This window comes from Terrapene carolina, unplaced genomic scaffold, assembly GCF_002925995.2.
Source record: "Terrapene carolina triunguis isolate 2854851 unplaced genomic scaffold, T_m_triunguis-2.0 Scaffold29529, whole genome shotgun sequence".
Lineage (NCBI taxonomy): Eukaryota > Metazoa > Chordata > Testudines > Emydidae > Terrapene > Terrapene triunguis.
Window position 1 is genome coordinate 70,255 of NW_020693880.1, and position 12,766 is coordinate 83,020.

Sequence of the window (12,766 nt, forward strand, 5' to 3'; positions counted from 1 at the left end):
GTTGCAATGACATGCTCCCATGTGCATACATAAGGCTTTATAAAATGTCCCATAACTCACTCTATGTTCCTGTCCTTGACCTGTGCTTTCTCTGTTCGCATCTCTTCATTTCAGAAACAGCTAGAAACTGAGAGGCAAAAGATTAGGTCTGAATTTCAGCGACTGCGCCAATTTATGGAAGAACAAGAGCGACTCCTGCTGGCCCAGCTGAAAGAACTGATTAAAGAAATTGAAGAGAGGAGGGATGAGCATGTTGCCAAACTCTCTGAGGAACTATCCTCTTTCAGTTCCCTGATCACTGAGATGGAGCAGAAGTGCCAGCTGCCAGCGAGTGTTTTCCTGCAGGTGAGATGGTGTTAGAAACACCCCAGAACCTTTCACAGGGCAAGAAAGTCTCCTAACCCTTCACTTTTGGAGTGTAGGAGTGTGTGACATTTCCCTGGTGTTATCTGGACCGGTGAACTGTTAGGTCACTCCAATCCTTGATTCTGGGAGCCAGCCTTACCCTGCTCTGCTGTGAGAACCCCCACTCCTGGGCTGTTCACACACAGTCTCTGGCGTGCAAGCTGCTCCAAGCTACGTGAGTGAGCACTTTTGGCCAGCTGCTGCTTGGATTGTGCAACCGAATGACACTAGCCAATATCTCTGGTCCCAGACACAACCCTAGGAACCTCCGTCTTGCAGTGTCCAGTTATGCCCGCTGGAAGCTTATACGAGTTTGTCAATTTAACAAAGAAATTGATATGTACCAGGCTTGTTATCCCAAGGGGAGTCTCTGACACACTTCAAACCAAACGCACTGCTTCAGGTAGAATAAACATACAGATTTATTAACTACAAAGATAGATTTTAAATGATTAGAAGTCAAAGCACAACAAGTCAGATTTGGTCAAATGAAATAAAAGCAAAAAGCATTCTAAACTGATCTTAACACTTTCAGTGCCCTTACAAACTTAGATGCTTCTCACCACAGACTGGCTGGTTGCCCTTCAGCCAGGATTTCCCCTTTGATCAGCACTCCAGTCACTTGGTGGTGGTGTCTGTAGATAGAGGTGGAAGAGCGAGAGCATGGCAAACGTCTCTCCCTCTCATCCTGTTCTTTCTTCCCTCTTGGCTTTGCCCCCCCCGCCCCCTCCCTTCAGAGTCAGGTGAGCATTACCTCATCGTAGTCCCAAACTGGCGAAGGGAAGGGGGGTGACTCACTTGAGAGTCCAACTGGGCTGGGTTTGTCCCATACATGCCCTGATGAGGTGTGAACTGCCACTCTGTTCCTGGAGAGTTTTGCCGGGGCTTGTTTTAAGCCATGAGGACACATTTTCAGCCTCATAACTATATACATGAAATTACAACCTATAACATCACTGTAACAACAGTGCTCAGTGCACCATGAGCTTTCCGAAGGCACCTGAGATGACAAACTTTGCATTGGATACCACACAATCGTATTATAAGGATGAGCATGGGGGTGCAGGGTGTTCCCCTGAGGTACAGAGCGTCACAGAGTGAAAGGTCCGAACATAAAGTATTGCTAAAATATACATTATTTTTCCTTAAGGGCTTGATAAAATTCCCAGTAAAGTCAATGGAAATATACTTCTTGAGTACAATGGGCATTGGATCAAGTCCTAAATGAAAAAAAATCTTCGTTTGAATTCTAGTTCGAGAAGGCTCCTCCAAAAATGGCAAACTCCAAATTCTGTTCTCCCTGTCTCATAATGAAAGAACAAAGGGACATTCAAGAAAACTAGAAGGTGACAAATTCAAAACTGATCCAATGAATGCTTTTTCACACATCACGTAATTAGACTTTGGAACTCATTGCCACCGGATGTCATTGAGACCAAGCACTTAGCAAAACTCAAAAAGTGATCAGATATTTATATGGATAACAAGAATATGCAGAGTGATATTAAACCTCATGCTTCATTGCTTCAGCCAGTCTCTAACTGTTAGAGAGAAGGATGAGAATGTAGGAGGCAGATTATTTTACACCTTCCTCTGAAGCATCTGGCACTGTCCACCTTTGGAGACAGAATACTGACCAAATGGACCTCAGGTCTGATCCAGTACGGCATTTCCTGTGTTCAAAATCTTAACTCCAAAAGATTAAAGATGGAACCTGTCTTTAATTACGGAAATAGCTAAGGTTGAAGTTGAGTTTCCATTTAAAGCTTCATTTTGTCACTCTTCCTAATATCACAAAAAGGGAAAATATAGGCCTTAAACTTGATACATGAGATCTGAGGCTGTGGTGATTTGTCTGCCAGAACTGAAGTTAGTTAGGGAAGCTGTTCGTTACTTATGGTACCCTGAAAGTGTAAGTAGTCGTTAGAATTCCAAAAGCCTTCTAATGATTTTAATTGTCAAAAAATGCCTTTTAAGTAGCAAACAAGAAAGAAGGTGAGAAATAAAATGTAGCATCCTGGACTTCTCTAACTGATATCTAGGGTCAAATTCTCAGTTGCAACCAGTATCTGCTGTGGGCAGGACCAGCTCTAGCTTTTTTGCTGCCCCAAGCAAAAAAAACAAAACACAAAAACACCATGCGGCTGGGCTGCCGAAGCAAAAAAAAAGGGGGGGGGGCGGGGGGGGGAGAGATGGCCGGAATGTGCTGCCCCAAGATTGGCCGGAATGCCGCCCCTTACAATGTGCCACCCCAGGCACGTGCTTTCTCGGCTGGTGCCTGGAGCCAGCCCTGGGCGTGCGCAGCATTGTTCACTCCTCAGATTTCCTCTATTGATCCTGGGGCTTAGGATAGTGATTGGCTCTCTGTTACTCTGTACCCCACACCCATTGTTCTCCCCCAGCCCCAACTTCCTGTGGGTGTCAAGAAGTCCACAGGACGGGCCTTCAGAATGCTTGTGGGTGAGTGGGGAGAGAGTTTACAGCATGGGGACAGCACAGCATGGAGGCATCCCTCCCTCTGGACCCACTGGAGTCTGCAGGAGAGGATCTTCCCCACACCTGTGAATGTTAGGGAGATCCTTGTTCAACACATCACAAGACTGAGCCCTCTGATTCCATGTGTCGGGTGGTTATTCGAATGTTGTTACACAAAGAGCTCGTGTGCCTCCACGTATAAACTTCCTGGGCCCAGATCCTGAACTTACAGCACGTTTCCAAAGGAGCAAAGGCAGCACATTCAAAGTTTTTGTTTGTGTTAATAAATAACAAATAATTTCACTTTGAGCCTCAAACTGTGAAGACAAAGTGAGTCCCCTCCAGAGCAGGAGGGATCCTTAGTGTGAGAGATGGGACTGAATTTCCTTTTATCTTTCTCCTCTAGGACATCAAAGGCACCTTGAGCAGGTACGTGGCTCCTTCTCACTCTCCCTCTCACTTCTCAGTGCATGGAAGGGATTTTGGACATGAGACGTCGCTCCCCATGGTCCAGCAGTGCAGAGTGTGGGGCTGGTTCCCAATCTCCCTCCGTTAAATCTAATCTTGGGGCTCTTGTCACTTTTACTAGACTCCAGAATAGAGCAGCCTGAGAAAAGAGTCATTTACCTGCAGGCAGCTTTGTTATTTATAGTGTGGCTGGTGGAATAGAGACCTCAGGAAACTGGGGATGGAGAATGCGTTTTTCATTTCTAGGTCATAGACTCCAAACTCCACCTAGGTCAGTAGGGATGGAAAGTCAGGGCCATCTGATGACTATTCAATGAGCTGTTTATTAAGTGTTTCTTATTATGCAGTGAGCTCTGTCAGTGTGCTGGGCATGGCAACAGATATCATGGAAGAGACATGAACTGCTCTAAGGAGTTTATAATGTGCTATTATCAGCAGTACTATGGCAGTGCCTAGAGGCTCAAGGCAAAATCAGGTCCCAACATGCTGGGTGCTGCACAGACACACAGACAAAGACAGTCCCTGCCCCAAGGAGTTTACAGTCTAAATAGACACACGAGGCGGAGGGAGAAGGATTAAAATCCATTTAAGGGGACATTCAATAAAGACAAAGTGCTGCACTTTGGAAGGAAAAATGAAATGTACAACTAGGAAATGAGGAATAACTAGCTAGGCAGCAGGACTGCGGAAAAACATCTGGAGGTTAAAGTGGATCACACGTTGAATGAGTCGGCAGTGTGATGCTGTTGTGAAAAAGGCAAATGTCATTCTGGGATATTGTCACAGGTTGCTGTATTCACCACAGGTGGTGCCTCCTCCTGGCTGTTCTGGGGATTAGCTCTCTTCCAGGGTCAACCCCTCCCCTTGCCGTCTCTCCCCCGTTGTCTCTCTCTCACTCTGCAGCCTCATCTCTCTCTCCAAGAAGGGGGAGGGATAGCTCAGTGGTTTGAGCATTGGCCTGCTAAACCCAGGGTTGTGAGTTTAATCCTTGAGGGGGCCACTTAGGGATCTGGGGCAAAATCACTACTTGGTCCTGCTCATGAAGGCAGGGGGCTGGACTCCATGACCTTTCAGGGTCCCTTCCTGTTCTATAAGATAGGTATATCTCCATATATTAATTTTTTTAATTATTTATAAAGAGCTGCAGCTTCCTCTTCGTGACTCAGCCCTGCAGCCAGGTCACTAAATGGTTTCCCCTTCTGGGGTATAGAGTCTCCCTAGTCTCACTGTCCAGGCAATGCCGCTCCATCAGTGGCTGGTAGGGGAACTCGAGCCCACCCACTGCTCCAGGGTCCAGCCCAGGGACCCTACCACATACAGGCAAGGTCTGGTCTCTCCCTGGGCTGCTTCCTACTCACCTCCCATAGGCTCTCTTCTCCACCCTTCTCTCTTACAGGGGTTAGACTAGATGACCCTGGCAGTCCCTTCTAACCCTGTGATTCTAAGTACTCCCTTCCCCCAGCGCCAGGCTCCCAGCAAGCTGTTCTTTCCCTGGGTTCCCTCTTTCCCTTTCGAATGCACAGAGGGTGGCTGCAGACTTTCTCACTGCAGCCATTTCTGTTGCCAGCTTTCTGGCTTTATACTAGCCCGGCCCACACCTGTTCAGCTGAGCAGGGGTTGCTTCTCTGGCCTAAACTGCTCATATGTGGCCTGTCTCACTAATCTCCTCTTTCTCTGCTTCCTTCACCCTTTTTGAGGGCTGATGTGGGCTGAACACCCCACCACAGATGTATTAACAGGAGTGTCATATGTATGACACAGGAGGACATTGTTCCACCCTTCTTGCCACTGTGAGGCCTCAGCTGGAAACTGTGTCCAGTTTTGGGCATCACACATTCAGAAAGATGTGGAAAATTGGAGAGAGTTCAGAGGAGAGCAACAAAAATGATCAGAGGTTTAGAATGGATGAGCTGTGACGAAGGTTGAAATAAATGGGTGTGTTTAGTCTAGAGAAGAGAAGACTCAGGGAGGGCCTGATAACAGTCTTCAAATATGTCTGAGGCTGTTCTACAGAGAGCGGTGATCAGTTGTTCTTCAAGTCCACTGAGGGTAGAACAAGAAGTAATCGATTTAATATGCAACAAGGGAGATTTACATCAGTGTGACACGTTCCTGGGATGCAACCTGGACTGTGGGACTGCTGAGCCCTCCAAATCCCCAACCTGGGCTGCCTCTCTCCTCGTGATGCTGATGTCAAGCTACAAGCCTGACAGGCCCTGCTCTGACACAGACACCTACGGGCAGGGACACGCCCAGCTGTGTTACATGAATCATCTCCCAGCCGTTGATGAACCAGCAATAGAAAGGCACCAGCCAGTTCCCCCCAGCTCCAGCCCTGCCCCCCAGAACTGCAGCGACTCACACTGCTCAAGGCTCCCTTGGACAGTGCAGGTCATTCAGTAGTTTCATTCATTCACACACTGGCCTTTGTAAGCTGAGAACCCCTGTGCTAGTGGACTGAGCATTGTATGTATCCGAAGAACTAAATAAAAACATAAATTATCTTTGAAATGGGTTAGTGGGTCTCACTCCAGGTCCTGGTACAATGGGTATCTACATCACCACAAGGATTGTCACTAATTATCTCTCTTAAATTGTGTACAGGATATGTCAGGTGATCCTGCTTCCCACACTCACAATACAAGACCAAGGGGACATTCAGTGCAACTGAAAGGCAACTAGTGTAAAGCTGAGAAAAGGAAATACCCTTTTTTTACACAATTCATTATTAACCTGTGGAACTCATTGCCACATGGTATTACTGAGTTTCATAGATGCATAAAGTTGAAGGCCAGAAAGGGACCGTAACATCAGCACATTTGACCTCCTGTATATCACAGCAAAGCCTCCGACTTTCCATTTCGCCCAGAGGTGTTCGACCCCCGCTTGGCCCTGTCCCCAGTCCACCCCTTCCCCCAAGGCCCTGCCCCGCCTCTTCCTGCCCTTGCTCAAGCACCTCCCCCACAGTGCCTCCTGCCTGCTGCTGAACAGCTGATACCCCGTGGGTGGGAGGTGCTGGGAGGCAGGGGGAGGAGTTGATCAGCAGGGCTGGCTAATGGGAAGGAGGCGCTGTGGAGGAGGGGGAAAGCTGATCTGTGGGGCTGCTGGTGGGTGCTGAGCGCCCACTATTTTTTTTCCATGGGTGCTCCAGCCCCAGAGCACCCATGGAGTCAGTGCCTCTGTATCACAGGTCCTTACATTTCACCCAGTTATTGCTGTATTCAGCCCAATAACTTGTATTTGACTAAATCCTAACGTGTGTTGACTAAAGCATCTTCCAGAAAGTCATTCAGTCTAGATTTGAAGACATCAACAGACAGTAACGCTTGAAACTCCCTAGAAGTGGGGGGGGGCACCAGTGGCCAAACCATGACCCCACCCCTGCTCCGCCTCTTCCCCTGAGACCCCGCCCCCTGCTCGCTCCTCTCCCCATCACTTGCCTTTAAGGCAGGTACAAAGGCAGAGAGCAGAGCTCTCCCACTTTTAAAAGTGATGGGGCCATGGCCCCCCTGTTCTGGTGCCCCTGTCAAGAGATGGAGAATCCACCACTTCCCTTGGCAGTTTCTTCCAATGGTTAATTCACCCGCACTCTTTAAAATGTCTGTCTGATTTCCCATTGGAATTTCTCTGGCTTCAGCTTCCAGCAGTTGGTCCTTGTTGTGTCTTTGGTTGCTAAACTGAGGAGCCCTTCAGTACTAAGGGGGAGGGACAGCGCAGTGGTTTGAGCATTGGCCCACTAAACCCAGGATTGTGAGTTCAATCTTTGAGGGGGCCATTTAGGGATCTGTAGCAAAAATTGATCCTGCTAGTGAAGGCAGGGGACTGGACTCAATGACCCTTTGAGTTCTATGAGATAGGTATCTCTGTGTGTGTGTGTATATATATATATATATAAGTATATTCTCCTCATTCACTAGCATAATTTACATTTTAGTAAAACACAAATATGACCGAACTCCACAACGAGTAACACTGGGTTTTTCTTCAGATGTGAGAGGAAGAAGTTTCAGAACCCAGTGGCCTTTTCTTCTGAACTGAAATGGAGAATCTGGGAATCTTCTCAAAACTCTGCAGTTCTGGCAACCATAGTGAAGAAATTCAAAGGTAATAAACAGTCACCTGGGGAATTTTCTCTCATATGTTACACTGATAATTGACAGAGCTGGGGAAATCTCTTGGGGACAATGATTGTGGATGGAGATAGTCAACTAATCATTTGGAACCTATGAATTCCCTCCTCAGCTCTCAATACAGCACATACGCACTGGGTTAGAGTCCTAAATTCAGACTTCCTGTGGGTTTTCCTTTCTTAGCAGCTATGAATGTTAACCTTAGCTTGAGCTGCCTGCTGAATTAACTGTTTCTGAAGTATGTTTGTTTGGATTTTCTGTCTGCAAGTCCTCCTGAGTCACCATAGTCCCTCTCTTGCTTTAGAGCCGGGGTGGGGAACCTTTTTCTATCACGGGCCATTGACCTACAGAAAAAAAATCAATCGTAGGCCACTCACCCACGGGGGGACAGAGAGGGGGAGTGGAGGCTCAGGGCTCCCCCCTGCAGCAGGCCTAGCTGGCTCTCGCGACTCCAACGCGCAGGGGGGTATGGAGGCAGTGGCACTGGAACACTTTTTACAGTGGGGGTGCTGAAAGCCAGTGGTCCCAAACTTTCCCTGGCACCCACCCTTACCCCTGTCTGTGCCCCCTCTCCCCAGAGCTGGTGCCAAGAGTGGACTGTGGCTCCGGGACGGGGAGGGGCAGGATGTGGAAAGGGGTAAGGGGGCTGAGACTGGGACCACAGCTGGGGGCGGGAACAGAACCCTGGGTGCAGGGGCAGAGTCCCGGGCGAGAGTCCGGCGGCAGATGGTACCCCACATGCGGGGCTGGGGGCAGAGCCCTGGGCGGGGGTCTGGCAGCCAGCCGGGACCCTGGGTGTGGGGCCGGCATCTGGGACCTCACACAAAACTTGGGGGGTGCTGCAGCACTCTCCACACTCCTAGTTCCCGCGGCTCTGCGCAGAGGCTCTGGGCTTCCCCCTGCAGCTGGGTGAGTCTGCACTCGCAGCTCCAACCCCGTGGTGGGGGAAGGGGAGTGGTGCTGCGGGTCGGATGAAATTTAGCAACAGGTCAGATCTGGCCCACGGGCCGTAGGTTCCCCACCCCTGCTTCAGAGATTCTCCACCTTTTATCCTCCTGAGCTGGAGATAATGAGACCACCAGGTATGTCAGGAAGGATGAGACAGTTTTACTAAGTACTAGTGGTACAGGGGCAGATTTAAAGTTGATTGAATGCTAATCAGTGACAAAGTGTCTGTGTATTGGTCTGTCTGTGAATTATGTGTTGGTTTCAGAGGGTTTGTCTACACAGCAATTAAACACCTGTGGCTGGCCCGTGTCCCCTGACTCCTGCTCACGAGGTTTGGGCTCTCTCGTCACAGGGTCCCAGAGCCCAGGCCTCTGCCCAAGCCCGAGCATCTACACGGCAATTAAACAGCCCCATTGCCCAGCCCTGCGAGCCCAAGTCAGCTGTCATGGGCCAGCCACAGGTGTTGAATTGCTGTGTAAAACATCTCTGGATCTGTCATGTAGCCTTAGGTCATGTCCTTAGTTTTTAATGTTTGTGGTTATTTTGTAGTGAGGTGTGTAATGGTTTGTACTGGTCTGAATTGCACTTAACCTCCTTATCTATAACTGAATAAAGTTTGTTTTCTTTTCATTTTGCTTTTTGTGTTAGAACATTAACAATGTGAATAGATCCCTAAACATGACAACGTGACATTTTGTCTTTTTCACCCTTTTCTTCCTCTAGACTCACTGTCGTCTAGACAGCGGTTGGACAAAGGTAAATTTCTGGTACCAAAGGGGGAGTGAAAACTTTCATATGAATTATGGGGGCTCATTGGCAGCACCATAGTTCAGGTTTTGTTTCAATTTTGTATTTGACGGGAGCTGAGCAACATATTACTGGTGGCTACACAGATCTTTCCTAAAAATGGAAAAGTAGATTCTTTTCTCTAGTATAATTTAGAATTAAGCCTCACTCATGATCTGGAAAGTAGGAGAGGGGCTCCCACTGTAGCCCCCAGGCCTAGGGAGGGTGAAGAACCCTAGGAGGAGCAGAGGTGAGGCTGGAAGGGCTTTATTATGGCCTGGGGGCTGCAGGGGGCCTGAAGTGAGGGGGAGCTGATGGGCTGGGGTGGGTGGGGCTGTATTGATAGTGGGTTCTGAGCAGATAGGGTGAGTGCTGGGAGGGTGAACTGAGGGCGGTGGGGTAGGGGTGCTGAACTGATGGGGTGGTGATGATGGGGGCTGGGGGATTGAATTGCAGGGGGTTGGATGGGGACAGAACTGATGGGGGGCTGGGGGACAGGATTAATTGTTGGGCAGGAGATGGGCAGATGGGGGGGTGAGAGCTCCTGCAGCAGGAGCCAAAATCACCTTCCCCAGGACATGTGGGAGAGTGGGCAACACTGATTGTCACATGCGCACACCCTGGGGAGGGGCCAGGGGAGTTCAAACATCAAGAGACTGACTTAAAAAACCACAATAGAATCCTTTTAAACATGTCATTATTGTTGGGCCAATCTCATGAGATCTGATTTGTTGAAGTTGGCAATACTGTATTAGCCATTGCATAGCTGTGGGGCCATCAGCATGGGGTTTGGAAAGTCCCTGATAGACCAGCACAAGAGGAGCAGCCATTCAGTAAGTGTGCGGTGTCCTCAACCACACGGCAGCTACACAGAGTCATGGGGGGCCAGTGATGTCTCTATAAAACCAGTTTTTCTAGTGCTCAGCTGGCTGATCGTTAGGAGGGAGGGGGCTCTGCAAGGAGACGGGATGTGAAGAGTTACATTGTTGGACAGGGGGGACTTGGGATTCCCTGTAACCTGCTGGGAGCCTCCTATGATGCCGGGATCTCTGATCACATCTGTGGGGAGAGGTGGGGGCAGGTGGGGAAAGATTCCATCGGCCTGATTGTCAGGCGCTTTTATGCTGCTCTGTCAGAGCAAAGGGGCCTTAATGTGCCTGGAAACAGACCCCAGAAAATAGCTCCGGTGCCAGGGAGCCACCCCTCTCCCCCATCCGTGTGAAGTTGGCACAGGGGCTCTACAGCAACTCTGCTCCCAGCCGTTATTGTAGGAATGGGTTGGGGGGGGCCACAGACAGCATGCACTGCGCTATGGCTGCTCTGCTTTGGACCCTGAGCCCCCTGTAACTTACACCAGGGGCCAGGTATAATAAAAGGAAGGACAAAGGTGGCTTAAACCCACCTCCCTCTAAACCCCCTTGTCTTTCCCCTAGCACAGGGATGGAATAACTGTGGGCACGTCTTCACTACCACCCGGATCGGCTGGTAGAAATGGTTTGGGACATGCTGGGGGCCAGGGCCATCCCTAGGGGACTGCGGGGTCCGGGACAGAAGTGACAGATTCGTTTCTTTTGGGACTGACTGTGGCAGGAAATCGAACTGGCCCGCGGAGTCCCCCAAAGTGCAGGGCCTGGAGCGGTCGCCCTGTTTCGTCCTCCCCAAGGGACGGCTCTGCTGGGGGCATAGACAGGATGCATCACACTATGGCTGGTCTCTGCTTTGCAGCCCTGAGGCCCCTGTAACGAGGGGCCAGGTAGACTAAAGGAAGGACAAAGGTGGCTTAAAACCACCTCCCTCTAACCCCCCTTGTCTTTCCCCCAAGCACAAGGATGGAATATCTGAGAATCAGACTCTGGGTCTGGGGGCCTGATCCTTTCACTCCGTCACTGAACTGGCTCTGTCAGGGTGTGAATCCCCCCTGCCCATGGCTGGGATCTCAGCGCTGCTGCCCATGCAGAGCTGGGTAAATCCTGGAGGCAGGAGGTTGCCTGGTTCACTCCCCAGCTGACACAATCAGACCCTGCCCCAGGGCTGAGCTCTGATCCTCACGCTCTGATTCTCTCTCTGCAGCGAACGTGACTCTGGATCCAGACACGGCCCATCCCCGATTCATCCTGTCTGCAGATTGGAAAAGTGTGAGATGGGGAGACACACCGCAGGCTCTGCCCAACAACCCTGAGAGATTTGACACTATGCGTTGTGTGCTGGGCTGTGAGGGATTCACCTCGGGCAGACATTACTGGGAGGTGGAGGTGGAGTGGGGGGGACTCTGGGATATGGGGGTGGCCAGAGAGTCTGTGAGCAGGAAGGGACGGATCCAGGTTAACCCTGAGCAGGGGATCTGGGCTGTGGAATGCGGTGAGGTTTTGTATTGTTTTTCCATGATCCATAAGCGGCACCACCCATTCTCCCTGAGCCGGGCACCCAGCAGGATCCGGGTTTATCTGGACTGTGAACGGGGGCAAGTGACGTTTTTCGATGCTGGTAACGAGGACCTGATCTTCTCTTTCCCGCCGGCCTCTTTCGCCGGAGAGAGAATCCGCCCGTTTTTCTGGTTCTCCTGGCCTGGTGTTGGTGTGCGGCTCACACTGTGTCCCTGAGGTGCCCTGTCTGTGCCCACAAAACAGGCTCCTCTAGCCCCCACCCTCCTGATCTCTATGACCTGGAGGACTCAGCCAGTCTTCCTCCGCACAGACAGGGCTGAAGGGGGAGTGATGCTCTACCCGTAGCTCTATGGCTGTGGAGGTCTGTGTGAGGCTCTAAGCTGGGTCTCTGTGCTCCTAGGAGTCCAACTCTGTGTGGAGGGGGGGGTCCCACCAAGGAAGGAGGGAGCCCCCTGTGAGAGGGACTCAGCCGAGTGCCAGGGAGAGACCCCTGAACTGGGGGGAGGGGAAAGCTGGGGGAGGCCTGGCTGAAGAGGCTGGGAGGGGGGGAGAGAGCGGGGGTGTGTGTTAGGGTGTGTACGAGGTGCGAAATCTGGAATTTTCAAAAGAATCGAAGTCGTAAGACTCATTGATTTTCAGTGGAACTTGTGCTGCTAAGTAACTTCAGGTGGGATGTTCAAAGGCACCTAAGTCGTGTTTACCATTGTGTTAGTTTTAATGTGTTAATATATTTTCTAGAATAATGAATTTTCCCCGTGTAGGCGAACTGCTTGTGTTCTCCTGTTCACCTTATTAAAGGCCCCCAGTAAATGGACCTGAGAGGGAAATTTGTCTGTTAAAACTCTCTGGGAAGTGCTGGTTTGCTGTGGGAGGTGTATTTTGAGACAGAAACAAAAGGTTGGTTTCCATGTGAGTTTTATCAAAAGTAATTTAAAGTGAACAGAGACCTGAAAGCCCAATCAGTTCCCTTGTGTCCGCTGCCCAATATAGGATGTAAAGGCAAAAACAGATGAGAAATGTAGGATTGATGACAAATATATGAATGATGCTGGATTCCATCATGCACAACATTTCCCGCTAGATCATCTCTTCTACCCCCCGTTATACCTTCAAGTAAATAATGTAACTGTAAGGGTGGGAATTACTCTGGCAATACCAGGAATATGAAAT

The 12,766-nt window shown here is 49.9% G+C and overlaps 1 protein-coding gene across 1 annotated transcript in view; it reads left to right on the forward strand.

The window, feature by feature from the left end:
* Positions 1 to 11,812, forward strand: part of LOC112125214 (E3 ubiquitin-protein ligase TRIM7-like) — a 19,050-nt gene extending 7,238 nt beyond the window's left edge. Inside the window, exons 3-7 of the mRNA XM_029914066.1 lie at positions 115 to 345; positions 3,287 to 3,309; positions 7,337 to 7,452; positions 9,150 to 9,182; positions 11,283 to 11,812. Coding sequence (XP_029769926.1) covers positions 115 to 345; positions 3,287 to 3,309; positions 7,337 to 7,452; positions 9,150 to 9,182; positions 11,283 to 11,812 — 933 coding nt within the window. The remainder of the gene's footprint in view (positions 1 to 114; positions 346 to 3,286; positions 3,310 to 7,336; positions 7,453 to 9,149; positions 9,183 to 11,282) is intronic.
* The last annotated feature ends 954 nt before the right edge of the window (positions 11,813 to 12,766 follow it).